General features: G+C 49.5%; 1 protein-coding gene across 2 annotated transcripts in view; it reads left to right on the top strand.

Moving 5' to 3' along the window:
* LAMA3 (laminin subunit alpha 3) overlaps positions 1–14850 on the top strand; it is a 257005-nt gene that overhangs the window by 155956 nt on the left and 86199 nt on the right. For both annotated transcript variants that reach the window (XM_008261146.4, XM_051851337.2), the window contains 3 exons: positions 872–1076; positions 10806–10950; positions 11730–11870. In XM_008261146.4, coding sequence (XP_008259368.2) covers positions 872–1076; positions 10806–10950; positions 11730–11870 — 491 coding nt within the window. The remainder of the gene's footprint in view (positions 1–871; positions 1077–10805; positions 10951–11729; positions 11871–14850) is intronic.

Genomic DNA, 14850 nt, shown 5'->3' with positions numbered 1-14850 from the left:
TGGGCTGCCCAGGGGCCCATAGAGCAGTCCAATGCCAATATCTGGAGTTGAGTGGCAAACTTTGATTTAAGCAAATGCCGTGTTGCTAAGAGGTTTGGTTCAGTGGGCTGGGTTGGCATTGCCAGATAGAAGCCTCTGTCGCACAAGTGTAGTGAGCATGAAAATCTGAAACTGTCAGAGTCTTGGGCAGCACAGTCCCCTACCTAAAACCCCAACTGAGCAACTGAAACTCAGTGAAGATGGGAAAGTCAAGTTCACACAGGTGCATTAGTCACTGGGCGAGAAACCTTTGGACCCGTGTCTAAGAACTGTCCTGCAGTCTGAGGCGTAGGGTCAGCCCATGTCACCTGGTGGCAGTGAGGACTGTGGGTGTGCAGATTTAGTCCCCTGGTGATCAGTTTTTTGCCTAAAGAGGAAGACTGATGCTGCTGTATTGTGCCATGTGGCCCCAGGCTCTGGACTTGCAGCGCACTGGTTGGGGACAGTAACAAGGGGCAGGCTGTGGGGCCACTTCAGGGAGCATCCGCTGCATGCTGACTTCTAGAACCTTCTGATGAACTGGAGCCCCTGCCCCCACTAGGCTGGCACATGACAGCTGCTAGGTCAGCTCCCTCGAGTATCTGTCTTGCTGCCACTTGATAGGCCTGTACCTCACTCAGCAACCACAGCCGTGGGCACTGAGTGAGCTTCGTTGTGCACATTTGAGAAGTAGGCCTTTCAGATCAACCAGTCAAATGTCCATAGTGAAAGGCAAATGAAACATCTCTCCCAGATCCTTCAGAAGCTTCTAGAAGTCTTGGCTGTTGGTACAGTTCTGCTGGAGGTTGGGCAGTGCCTGACCCTCACTTGATATCGTCTTTCTCTTGCCCAGCGTGCAACTGTGGCCAGCGCCTGTGTGAAGAGACAACGGGGCAGTGCCTCTGCCCTCCTCGCACAATCAGACCCCAGTGTGAGGCATGCGAGATGCATTCCTTCAGCTTCCACCCCCTGGCCGGCTGCGAAGGCTGCAACTGTTCCACGAGGGGCACCATTGTTGCTGCCACCCCCGAGTGCGACAGGGACAGTGGGCAGTGCAGGTGAGTTCAGAGGGGTCAGCCTGTCCCATGCTGTTGTGGGGAGGATAAGACGCCCTCTATCCGCATGCTGGTTGTTATTACTTCTCACAGGGCCAAGGAATGCCCTGTGTTGGCCTCAGGCTATGGTGGGTGGGTTGACTGGTCCCTTCAGGCTCAAAGTAGCCAGGCAGAGCCTGGGTGGCCAGGTCACCATTTGCCTTAGGCCAGGAGCAGCCTTGCTCCCACACGGGACCCCAGTGTGGTATGAGCCACGCTACAGAACGTGGAGCACACATGACCCAGCTCTCAGGTTCCTCTCCCAAGACACCTTGTGATGAGCGCCTATCATTTGCATTTGGCCATGGGCTCCATCCCTGTGCCAGGGTTAGCTGGCACCATCAGCAAGGGCAATGCGCAACAACGTGAGAAATCCTTGGGCCTGCACCCTAACTTACACGGGCAAGCTGGAAGCGGGGGGCACTGATCCTCTGAGGCAGGGCCTGACTGGGTGTGTGATGGAGGCAGGGTGGGCAGCCTGACCTGAGAACTGGGCTGCCCAGGGGCCCATAGAGCAGTCCAATGCCAATATCTGGAGTTGAGTAGCAAACTTTGATTTAAGCAAATGCCGTGTTGCTAAGAGGTTTGGTTCAGTGGGCTGGGCTCGGCATTGCCAGGTAGAGGCCTCTGTCACACAAGTGTAGGAGACAAACCTGATCTCAGCAGGGCCAGACAGTGACTCCAGAGAACCCAAAAAACTGTCTCAGAAGAGTCTGGTAAGAATTCGGTAGCGGGGGTTATCAAGCAGGAAATTTGAGCCAGAGTTTCCGAGTGCGGGCTGGTGTGGCAGTGCACTGCATAAGGCATAAGATTCACCGTCCACCCTGCGCCCACACCGCCAGGGACATGGAGTGGGGCATGCAGGCCAGGAGGGGCTGTCACTGCTGGTGGCACACCTCAGCAGTGCCAACCTGAGGACGGTGAGTTTCCTGTGGTGCTGTCACCCGTGAACCCCAACTCGGTGGCTTGAAACAACAGGTTTGTTCCCTCTTGTCCTGGAGTCTGGAGTCTGGAATGTAGGGCTCAGCAGGGTTGCCTCCTCCTGGAGGCTCTAGGGGAGAACCTGCTATGTGCCCTTCTCTTCCCTCCAGTGCCAGCAGCAACCCTTGGTGTTCCTTGGCTTGTAGCTGCGTCCCCCAATGTCTGCCCCCATTGCCTCCTGCCCTTTTCCCTGCGTGTTTCTGTCTTCCCGTGGCTTTCTTCTCTCTGTGTGTCTGTGCCAGTCCTCATTTTCTTAGAAGAACACCAGTCACGTTGGCTTAGAGCCCACTCTGCTCTAGTATGCTCACGTCGTGTGTACATCTGCAAAGACCTGTTTCCAAATAAGGTCCCATTGGCAGGTGCTGGCGGTCAGGACTTGGGCACATTTGTTGGGGGAACACAATTCAGCTCTCTGCAGCTGTGAAACTCACCCTTCACCACACCCTCCGCGGTTGCCTGGTGCCTGTCAACTCCTTTCTATTCCTGGGAACTTGTAAGGAAGCCGAGAGGGAAACGTGACTCATGGAACATTCTAAGTGTTTGAACCGCAGGTGTGAGTCCTGCCTGAGTCAACTCAGTCGCTCCATCACCAGGTGTGGGCCTGGAGGGACTGCGTCTGCTTAATCAGAGGAAGCAGAGGAACCACCAGGGAGATGGAGCAGCCGCTGGCAGGCAGGAAGGGAAGCAGGAGGAGTTAGTGTCTGAGAGCCAGTGGGAGAGTCTTCCGTCCGAGCTGCTGGTTAACTGAGTAAGTCATTGCAAGCAGAACTTCACACACAGCTTCCCAGGGCTGCTGCCCAGAAGAAAAATCTGAGAATGCATTAAAATGCTTACAATTGGTTAAGATTCCGAAAGTCGATCGATGGATATGCTATAGGTGCAAATTCTAAGGAGTCTGTTTGTTTAACAAACCCTCGTTAGCCAATGACAGTTTAACCAGCTGGCACATGCCCGGTGTCATGTCGTGTTGTCCGAACGTGGGCGCCTCAACAGGCCTGGACCTGTTTACTTTCATACCACCAGAGACGGTCGTACGCTAATGGGTGACGTATCAACCCTCGATCAGTGTGCATTTGTCATAAAAGGGCTGTTGGCAGATGGCATGAGGAAACATTTCAGCATATTACCTCACTGTGAGCTACATAAACTGCCAACAACATCTCAGGGTTAACGCTGAAAAAGCTTCTGATTGCCTAAGAGGATTATCCCCTTTAAAATATTAGAGAAAAACCTACTATTTTCCCCCTGGAAAATTTCCTAGTAAAAATGAAGAATAATTTTAGAGGAATCTAAAGCTCACATAAAAAAAGATGTCAAAGATAACTGAAATTTGCAGGAAAAGGAAAAACACATCCTTGCTCAGTTATACCACAGATTCCCTTGCAGTTATTCAAATTATCACAGATGACAAAGCTTAAAAACTGGAATTCTCAAATCGTGCTAGACTGCTTATAGATGTTAGTCTGTCATGCTCACTAAGAGAAAACCAAACTGATATTCATCTACTTTAAAATGAATTATAAAGATAATTCTAGCAATACTCAGTCTGAAATTCAACAAAACCGTGATGTGATTTTTGAGATGCCTGGGAGTCAATTAAGCCGCAACCACAAACCTGAGTTTTATGGTTCAACTTCTGTCTTCAGATACTAGCCAGGAGCTCTGGGCCAGTGCTTTTTCCTTCCTGCACCTCCGCCTCCTGCTCTGTAAGGAAATTTGTTAAAACCATCTCTGACTTCCCACCTAAAGTTCTGATTCTATACCTTCAATCTCTGACTGTATCACAGATATTATTTTAAAAATTATGCTGTATAAATACAAGAAGTCTACTATTTGGGCCAACTCTATTAAGTCAAGATAATAGAGGTGCTTATAATAATCAAAGTCTCAATTTTAACACAGAACAGCAAATGCACATATTTAATCAAATATCCATGAAAAACTACATTTGCATCTGCTTTTAACAATGAGATTGATGCCATCTGAATCCTTGAACACACAAAACGGCTAGAATATCCTCAGAAGATTTTGGTCAATCCGTGGTTGATACAAGAAAGCTGGAAGGCACTGCTTGTAGTATGTGTTACGGCACGGACCACCTCCTTTGCAGCGACTTTGAGCCACTGGTACCACAGGCACCAGGAGAGGCACAGGCACCTTTGTGGACGACCTGCCTCTCAGCCAGTCCCCACGGATTTTCTAAATGTTGTGTTAGATGGAGACATAAAACACTAGAAGAGCCGTAGACCTGACATCCTTGGAACAGAGGCGCTTCCAGCTAGACATCAATCCACAACCCTGACCACTTGGAGAGGCAGCTCCTGTGATGCACTTCACCCAGGGGTAGGAATGGGGCCAGCAGGCAGCATGCAGGTGCCGGGCACAGCAACAGCTGGGTACGCCGGACTCTCGCCTTGCACATGGAGGGCCAGGCTCTCACCTGCATTCAGCTGTGTCCTCCGTCTCCTGTGACGCTGGCGCCTCTCACACCGCCCTGGCTGATCCTTCTCCAGCCATTTCACTGACTCTGGTTCCTCCTCCACCCCTACCTCTGTCCCGACCAAAGGCTGTGTCTTGTGAATTTGTGCAAGGTTGCATCCTGCCTCGGCCACTGCCCTCTGGGTGATCTCTGGCATGCCACTTCTCTCCTCTGTGCCTTAGCTCTTCATCTACAAAATAGAGCACAGGAGGCACTACCTTCTGAAGGTCTTAGAGGATTAAATATCCCTTATGAGCACACTTAGAACAGGGCCTGAGGCAACACTGAGCACCCAGGAAGCCTGAGCTGTAATTGTGTTTGCCACGGTCACGGCTGCCTGCCTCCCTCTCACTCTCCTGACTGCGGCCATCCCCACTCCTGGGTAATCTCCCTGGGTGATCAGCTGAAGTCCCAATCCTGATGCTGTCTTGTCCTGCCTTCACTGCCCATCAGTTCGGCCTTGGCTCTCTTATTGGCCTTACAGTTGGCTCCGCATACCTGCAGGTGGCACATCTGCAGGTTCTGTGTCCCTGAATTCAACCAGCTTGATGGAAAACATCAGAAAAAACATTATCTCTACTGAACATGTGTAGACTGTTACTTGATTGGTGTTCCCTAAAAGACTATTTATAAGAATTTACCATGTACTAGGTATTACAAGTCAACTAGAGGTGATTTAAAGTACACAGGAGGGTGTGCTCAGGGTATATGCAAACAGTGTGCCCTTGTGTAGTAGGGACTTGAACATCTACAGATTTGGGGGTCCTGTGGGTGGGGGTGGTCCTAGAACAGATCACCTATGGATACTGAGGGACAATTGTCTTAGGAAGCCTTGGACAAATCCCCTCAGCCTTTTGGGCTCTTGTCTCCTCACATATATACTGAGAAATTGGATTGCACAACCTTTAACTACAAAACTCTGCAACTCTGCTGCAGGATCTGAAGGTCACAGCACTGCCAATGGCCTTTCCAGCCATCTCTTACTTTACTTTAAAACATAAGTTCTACTCACGGGTGCGGCCTCATTTCAGTCCTCAAAGCCTTGAAGTCTGAGATGCATCTTCCAATCAACCCATTTTCCCTGCAGCCAATCGGGTGTCAGCTTCTGTCAAGGAATGTAGTATCCACCCCCTCCCCCGCCTTCCATGGCTCCTGTCACCACCCCAGCTGAGTCATTTCCCACCTCGTGTTTGAATAATAAACCTTCCTTTTCCTGAGTCATTCATTCAGTCATTATTTTTGGCTCCTTAATCTAAGAGGAATATGCTATACCACAATTATCCTGATTTTTTAAGACATTTCTTTTATTTGAAAGGCAGAGTTATGGAAAGGTAGGGAGAGAGAGAGAGAGAGGTCTTCCATCCACTGGTTCACTCCCCAATTGGCCGCAACAGCCTGAGCGGGCTGATCCGAAGCCAGGAGCCAGGAGCTTCTTCCAGGTTTCCCATGTGGGTACAGGGGCCCAAGGACTTGGGCCATCTTCTACTGCTTTCCCAGACCATAGCAGGGAGCTGGATTGGAAGTGGAGCAGCTGGGGCTCGAACCAGCACCCATATGGGATGCTGGCACTGTAGGTGGCAGCTTAACCTGCTACCCCACAGCACAGGACCCTTATCCTGGGCTTTTAAAAACTGTTTTCCCCAGGTCTTCAAAGAGGGAGGTGCCTTTCTCTGAAGGGAGGAGAGAACCTCCACTTTGACTATGACCGTGTCTAAACAAGATAAGAGTCGGAGAACTCAAGGGGCTTCCATAGCCTTGGAAACTCATAACTGGTGCATAGGGAGATTACTGATGCCATAAACAGGAGTGTCAATTGGTAAAGTCAACAACAGGAGTCACTGTGCACTTACTCCTCATGTAGGATCTCTGTCCTTAACGTGCTGTACACTGAGGCTTAATGCTATAACGAGTACTCAAACAGTATATTTAATTCTCTTGTTGGTGTGTAGAAAATTCCTCATCATTAACAGGTACTATAAATATCATCTAGTGATTGAAATTTAATTTTTCCATCAAAATGAGGCATTGCTTTTGTTCCTGAGCAAAAGTTGTCCATTTTTCTGTAAAACCTTCTAAACTATGATATAATTTGAGAATTGCTATACTAGGAGTGAACTAAAAAGTTTAGGAAGTTAATGGCCTTTTCTATTTCCATCTTAAAAACACTGCTTTTGCTCTCTGAAATTGTACAAAGAAACAAGTAAACAGGATGTGTGCTTGTTCATGCTCACACATGTGTAGAAATTAATGTCCATTTCAAAAATATCAAAGACCTTTCGGTAAATAGGAGAGGGTAAAATATATATCTATACTCTGTAGATGGGAAGGACTCTAATCTGCTTTAACACTTCTGGATTGCTTGACTTCAAGAATTTCCCTTTTTTCAGTCATTTAATGAGTTCCTTGAAGCCTGATGTAACCAGAAGGAGCCCAGGCAATATATTCATGTTTTATTTGGGGGAGAAAAACACATACCCACACACACACACACACACACACACAGAAAAAATTTTATCTCAGAAATAATCATTAAACTGTGGGTATATGTTCAAAAAAAAAAAATAAAAACTGTTTTCCCCATACTTTTGTCACTATTAGTCTGAAAAACTTCAGATACTGTTAATAAATGCATATATGATCATAATTTTATCTTGGCATTTAAAATTTTTTAAAAAAATTTTTGAGGGGCAGAGAACAGGAAGAGAGAGTGGGTGTGTGCTTCCATCTGTTTGCTCAGCCCTTAAATGCCCACAACAGCCAGAGCTGGACCAGGTCAATGCAGGGGGCCAGGAGGAATTCACAGGTCTCTCACGTGGGTGGCAGGAACCCAGCTACTTCAGCCATCACTGCTGCCTGCCAGGGTCTACACTGGCAGGAAGCTAGAGTCAGGAGCTGGAGCCAGAACTCGAGCCCAGGTGCTCAGATGTGGGATGTGGGTGTCCACTGCTAGGCCAAATGCCTGCCACGTGTTTTCTGGTTTTTATTTTTTTAAATGAGGATGGAACACCTCCCTCAGCTCCTTGTGTGTTATTTTTATATTTTTTTAATGCTTCTTTGACTTCAATTCTATTTCAGATGTCAGTATTTTTCATCATTCAAACTCATCTGTTACCTACTCCAGTTTGGGCACTGGGCTTCCTGTGGCAAGCACACCTCTGTGGTCTGGGGGAGGTGAGGTGCCACACTTACCAATAAAGACAGCGTGGTGTGGTGAGTGCTGTATTGTGGGGGCGGGGGCGGGCATGGGGACGCAGGGCTCTGCACAGCATTGCCTCCAGCATTTCACTGTTTGCTACAGAACTGCTTTGGAGCCAGTGTTGTGGAGCAGCAGTTAAAGCTGCCGGCGGCAATGCCAGCATCCCACCTGGGCGCTGGTTTGAGACCTGGGTGCTCCACTTCCGATCCAGCTCCCTGCTAATGGCCTGAGAAAAGCAGTGGAAGATGGCCCAGTCATGTAGGAGACCCTGATGAAGTTCCTGGCTCCTGGCTTCCCGCTGGCCTCACCCTGGCCATTGTGGCCATCTGGGGAGTGAACAAACAGATGGAAGATTGTGTGTGTGTGTCTGTCTGTCTGTCTGTCTGAACCTTTTCTCTGTCTGTAACTCTTTCAAATAAATTCTAAAAATCTAAAAAAAAATAATAGCTGCCTTGCCTCCCCAATGTCTAATATGATAAAAAAAAAAAGGTCAGCTTTCTCTGGACCCTGTCTACCCTAACTTGAGCCTTTTATTCCCTCTGATTTCTTTGCTGGCTGGGTTTTCTCACTTCCTGTAAACCTTTTTTTTTTTTATTCAGATCTTTAGTTATGAAAGGCTCCCTCAAAGTATTTCTGTTCTTCAGGGACTTTGTGTTTTTTTTTTTTATTTTTTATTTTTATTTTTTAATAAATGTGAATTTACAAAGTGCAACTTTTGTGTTGTTGTGGCTTTCCCCCCACCAACCTCCCTCCCTCCCGTGGCCCTCCCCTCTCCCATCCCGCCCTTCGTCGAGTTTCATTTTCAATTACCTTCATATACAGAAGATCAATTTAGTATATACTAAGCAAGGATTTCAACAGGCTGCCCTCACACAACCGCACAAGGTATAGGGTATTGTTCGACTAGTAGTGTTGTCTTTAAGTTTCATAGTAAACCACATTAAGGACAGAGATCCTACGTGGGGATACTATACCCAGTGACTCCCATTGTAGATTTAACAATTGGCACTCTTATTTATGGCATAGGCAATCACCCGAGGCTCTTGCCATGAGCTGTCTAGGCTATGGAAGCCCCTTGAGTTCACCGACTCTGAACTTGTTTAGTCAAGGTCCTATCACAGTGAAGGTTCCTTCCTCCCTTCGGAGAAAGGCGCCTCCCTCCTTGATGGCCTGTTCAGGGACTTTGTGTTACAAACAGACTTGGGGAAGGCAAGAGCATGGAGAGACCTCCTCATGTACTGCCTGAAGCACTTCAGCGCTGTCCCATCCCATCTATCCAGTTACTTGCCACATCTCTAAGTCCTGTGTCCTCTGCAAGAAATGTGCCACACTCAACACTGACGTATTCTACTCTGTCCCATGTCCCCTGACACAGGGCTGTGCATACAGAAGGCACTCTGTCATTATCGAATGACTAAGGTAGATGTGAGGTGCAGTGTTCAGTGGCCACCAGAGATAGTTCACCCCAACAGCCTCAGGGCTGCTTCCTCCAGGGGCACAGCAAACACCCACATGCATGCAGACAGTTCCATGATGCTTGGCCCCCGGCCCATTGCCCTGGAGGTGACTGGCCTTGACCCACATCCTGGAGCTGCTGTTCTGCACCTCCAGGTGGCAGCGTCTGCTGGGATCTTCTTGCCCTTGCTGTGAAGGCAGCTCCTCTGGCCACGGAGTCTCCCTGGAGAGATGTGCCGGGGTCAGGCTGACTTTAGCTTATTCTGAGAGCTGCTCAGCCAGCCCTTGAAGAGCAAGTTTCTTTTCTCCCCTGTTGTCATGACCTCACCAGGCACTCCTTTGGCATTTTTTTAATTGGTATTTCAATCTTATTCAAAATTAATTTTTATTTGAGAGGTCATGAGAAAGAGGGGAGGGGGCATATTTTCCATCTGTTGGTTCACTCCCCATGCACCTGCAATGGTCAGGGCTGGGCTAAGTTAAAGCTGGGCATGGTTGCTGAGCTTCCGTATCTACTGCCCACCTCTCTTCCCTGCGGCAGCTCCCATTCTCCCCACTTTACAGATGGGAAAAGTAAGTTTGAGAAGTTAAGAGGTTAAAAGACTTGCAGAGACAACATCTGCGTTTGGTCAGAGCTGGATTCAAACCCTGGCCAATCCGGCTTCAGTGTGCAGGTCTCAGCCACTGCACTATTCTGCACAGGACAGGGCGAGCCCTCGACCTCCACAGCCAGGCTCCCGCAGGCTCGCACCTCAGCATTCCCTGCCCCAGCAGCCCCACACTGGTGTTCACTGCACACGTTGGGTGGTCTCCCTGCTCTGTTCCTTCTGTCTGGACTGCAAGCCTCACCTGCAACTTATAGCACTGTCCAGTAAGGCCCTGTGGGTGTGTCACCTCCCACAGGGAAACTTGGGCCTCTGCTGGGCTGGATTGGCTGCTGCTACCCTGATCCCCAGTTAGACCCTGCATGTGTTTGTTCTAATTTCCCTCCAGTCTCAGGGGCCAGGTGCATCCTTGAACCATGTGAAGCCTGGCCCATCCATGACGGATGTCCATGGTCATGCAGGATGTCCCTCGCCATGGTCTCAATGTGCCCCCTAGAAAACGAGGTGGAAACTGAATCCCCAGTGCCAGTGATGGGAGGCGGAGCCTCTTGGGAGATGCTTAGGGCATGAGGACTCCTCCCTTATGAGTGAATTAAAGGGCTGGAGGCCATCAATTTGCTCTCTTGCTCCCTCGCTGTGTGATGCTTTCCACCAAGTTATAAGCAAGAAGACTGATCAGATGTATCTCCTTGATCTTGCAGTTCCCAGCCTTCAGAACCATGCACTTGCCTGTTAGGAATGACCCAGTCTTTGCTGATCTCTCAGAGCAGCACCAAGCTGACTAACTATTGTCCTGACCTGCTTTCTCTGTGTGCTTGTTATCCCTGCCTCTCTATTCTGCCTTGGGCTCTAGCCATACCCCAGGCAGTCTCTGTTTAATTGGCTGCCTAAACCACGACTCTGCTGCAGTGTAGCCAGACCTCATAGAATTGTGTGTAGGACAATAAGGATTTTGGCTTCCTTTGCTTTGAGTACAGATGCAAGCCCAGGGTCACTGGGCGGCAGTGTGACCAGTGTGCTTCTGGGTTTTACCACTTCCCGGAGTGTGTGCCCTGCAGCTGCAACCGAGATGGGACGGAGCCAGGAGTGTGTGACCCTCGGACCGGAGCTTGCCTCTGCAAGGTGAGGCAGGTCCTGCAGCGCGGAGGTCAGAAGGACCGTTCTTCACATTGAGTCAGCGGGGAAGTATGGGCAACGGGACTGGGCAACTGGTTTCCCAATGTGTGTGCATCTTACAGTCATCACATTCCTTAGAAATAATTAGAAAGAAATACCCTTCTCCTACTTTGAGAGCCACAGAGCCCCTGGAGACTCTGATGACAGACAGGTGGAGACCAGAAAAACCAACACAAATTTCCATCTAACAGGGGTGGGGGATCATCCAGCCTGCAGGTTGCAAGAATCATTTGGTCTGGCCCTTCCAAGGCAACTACAGGCAGGCTGTAAAATTCAGTAAACCTATAGCAGGCTAAGTTAAGCTGATCATTTTGTATGGTCTGTGAATGATGTTGTAAATATCCAAATGGCCCTTGGCAGAAAAAAATCCCCACTCTGATACAAGTTATTGTCTGTGCTCTTGGGGGTTCTGTGGGTGTGGGAGAGCACCCAGCACCTAGCTGATGTGGTGGGTGGAGCTGAGTGGGATGAGTCTGCCTCCCATCCTGGGAATCCTTTTGTTGCTATTTTGCCCCAGGACATTTTGTTATGAAATTCTCTCTTCCATTTGTATATGGTATAATGAATGTGATATGAAAACTTAATAATAATTATGTATCTTTTAATATTTTGTTGACATCCACATTCTCACATCTTGTGTGGTTATTGAATTGGTGCAAGTAGCAATAGCAACCAGGGAACCTTTCAAAGAAATGATCGCTTTTCCTCCTGTTCTGTATCAACAGGAAAATGTGGAAGGTGCAGAATGTAATATGTGTCGAGCAGGATCATTCTATTTGGACCCAGCCAATCCCAAGGGTTGTACCAGCTGCTTTTGCTTCGGAGTAAATACTCATTGTCATAGCACACACAAGCGAAGAGCTAAGGTATGTGAGAGTCTGGGTGCTTGCATTTGCTACAGCGGTTCCCTCCTCTTCCCAAGGGAATGTGTTCCAAGGCCCCCAGTGGATGCCTGAAGCCACAGAGAGTACCAAACTCTATCTTGTGTTTTCCTATTTGTTTTTTTAAGGGACACCTAAAAGTTGTATGTATTTACGGGTTTCATATAACATTCTGATACATATATACATGTTTAATATACAGATCAGGAGAAACATTTCTATCTATATCATTTCTTTATGGTGAAAACATTTAAAATTCGTTCTTCTAGCATTTTTTGTTTAAAAAAAAAAAAAACACGGAACCTTGTTGTCAATGATAGTCACCCTATTGTGGGACAGAGCCCAGAATGCTCTCTCACCTAACTAGAAGGTTCTTTCTGTTCCTCGATCTCTCCCTCCTCCTCCCTCCCCAGCCTCTGAGCACCACCATTCTCTCAGCTTCTACGGGAGCCACTTCTTTAGTGAGTCTTTCACTTAACATAATGACCTCCAGTCCTGTCCGTGTTGTTGCAAATGACATGATTTTGTTCTTCTTCGTGCTTTTTTCCCCTGTTTTACCACAGACCTTGGCAACCTCAGCATATGATTTTTATTTTCTTTCCTGAAGTCGAGATCTTTTTTCCCTCGAAGGAAGTCCCATGTGGTGCTTCCTTCCCTCTGTAGCACATCCAAATGGCCAGCATCACTACTCTTATACTGGGGGCCGCTGTTCAGTAAAATACAGACTGCAGCACTGAGACAACGGACGTGGTGACCCAGAGACCGATGGAGAGGTAGCACAGGCGGCACGGGTGTGCTGCACGGGCACGAGCCACTTCCCAGACAAAAGGGACAGGGAGAGCGAGAGTGTGGGGAGCAACTCGGACTAGACTAAGTTACTGGAATTAAGACTTATTCTATGCATCTGCTCTCCCACAATATGGCGCTGAGAAGGGAGAAACAGCTTCTACACAGCTGCCTCCAGTTCAACCAATAAACTGTAGGACCTGCTCCTGATTGGAGGAGAGCAGCGTACTCGGCGTGTGGGTAGCAGAGTTGGGATTGGTGGAAGAGGACTATAAAGGAGGAGAGAGCCAACATGCACCGTGAACATCTAAGGGGAACACCTGTGCAGCCCCCGAGAGAGCCGGCCGGCGGTGTGCCGCTCCCCCGCGGAAGTGGGGAAGGTGGCAGGGGGAACCGCCCTTCCACGGAGGTGGAAGGGACGGTAGCCAACCCGGGAAGAACCAGCAGCAAACCCGGGGAGGGCCGAGCAGACAAAAGAACAGCGCAGGGTCCTGTGTCGTTCCTCCACGAAGACAGGGAGCGACAGAGAGATCTGAGCACGCTGCTCAGAACGCCACACACTTACAGCTCATGGATTGTTGGATTCTGGGATTTTCCATGCAGACAACTGGAACATGCAGCACAACTGGGAAGAAGGGAGCGCCAGTGTCCTGAATGAGAGGAGGAGTTGACATGGGCGGGGGGAGCTCTCCTTCAATCCCTGGTTGAAATGGTGGGCACGGCCCTCATTTTTCCTGGGCCTGCAGCATCTTCCCCATGGATGGCCTCCTGATACCTTCCCGGGTTCGTCAGCTCTCTGCCCGGATCTCAAGTGCTCAGCGGGCTTTCCTCCACGGCTCCCAGCCTCTCCCTGTGCCCCTCCCCTGGCTTTCCCTACACATGTATCATTTCCCAGCATATCACACATGCGATTCCAAGGCCTCTTTATTACCCACCTCCCTCCACCACCACAGCGTGATTCCTGATGCACCTGCAGTGCGTAGGACAGGCGCTTGGACATCATGGAGATCAATAAGCACCCAGGAGATGAATAGGGTTTGCAGTTTCCCCCTTAAAGGAAACCCTCTTTCTACACTCACAACACTTCTGACACCAATGTGTGTGGGTTTTTCTTCCTTTGTTTTTCCCCAAGCAGTTCTCTATTTCTCTCCAGATACCAGCTGGGGGGTGGGGAGGGTGTCCTACAATTCTGTTCAATTCTGACACTCTTTGCCTGGATGTAGGGCCAGAATCTGAAGTCAGTAACACTGTTCCCACTTCAGATACCAACCACAAGTCCTGGACATCCAGTTTGGCTATGAATCAGGGCTTCCCCCAACCCCCTCCTCAGTCTGATAATTTACTATGACAGCCCTCTGAGCTCTCACACGTGGCTCACCCTTACTGGTTTACTATAAAGCATGCAGATGCACAGGTGTGCAGAGTGGGGCCCAGAGCGCCTGCACACAGGAGCTTCTGCCCCCGTGGAGTTGGGGTGAGCAACATGGATGTGCGCACCTGCCCAGGGGCTTTCCAGAACCGGCATTTAGCGGTGTTGTGGAGGCCCCGTTATGGAGCTGAGTTTGATCAAATCATCAGCTGTTGGCAACTGATTCCATCTGCAGCGCTTCCTCCCGCCCCAGATGTCAGCTGAGAGCCCCAAGGCTCTGTCTTGGTCTTTCTGCCCATCAGCCCTCACCTTGAAACTAACTAGCAAGCCAGTGCCGTGGCTCAATAGGCTAACCCTCCACCTTGCGGTGCCGGCACACCGGGTTCTAGTCCCGGTCGGGGCACCGGATTCTGTCCCGGTTGCCCCTCTTCCAGGCCAGCTCTCTGCTATGGCCTGGGAGTGCAGTGGAGGATGGCCCAAGTACTTGGGCCCTGCACCCGCATGGGAGACCAGGAAAAGCACCTGGCTCCTGGCTTCAGATCAGCACAGTGCGCCGGCCGCAGCGCACCGGCCTCGTTTGGCCATTGGAGGGTGAACCAATGGCAAAGGAAGACCTTTCTCTCTGTCTCTCTCTCTCTCACTGTCCACTCTGCCTGTCAAAAATAAAAAAGAAACTAACTAGCAGCCCCAGATACCAGTGCTCACATTAGCAGGCAAAAGGACACTCACTCCTGAGATGGGGGGGGGGGTGCTGGTAAGGACAAATACTGTGACAAAAGATGCTCCTGTCCCCCCACCGCCACCCCCAGG

Source organism: Oryctolagus cuniculus, chromosome 10 (genome assembly GCF_964237555.1).
Source record: "Oryctolagus cuniculus chromosome 10, mOryCun1.1, whole genome shotgun sequence".
NCBI classification, from domain to species: domain Eukaryota; kingdom Metazoa; phylum Chordata; class Mammalia; order Lagomorpha; family Leporidae; genus Oryctolagus; species Oryctolagus cuniculus.
The sequence above is the reverse complement of the archived record's forward strand: the minus strand, read 5'-3'. Positions and strand labels throughout refer to the sequence as shown.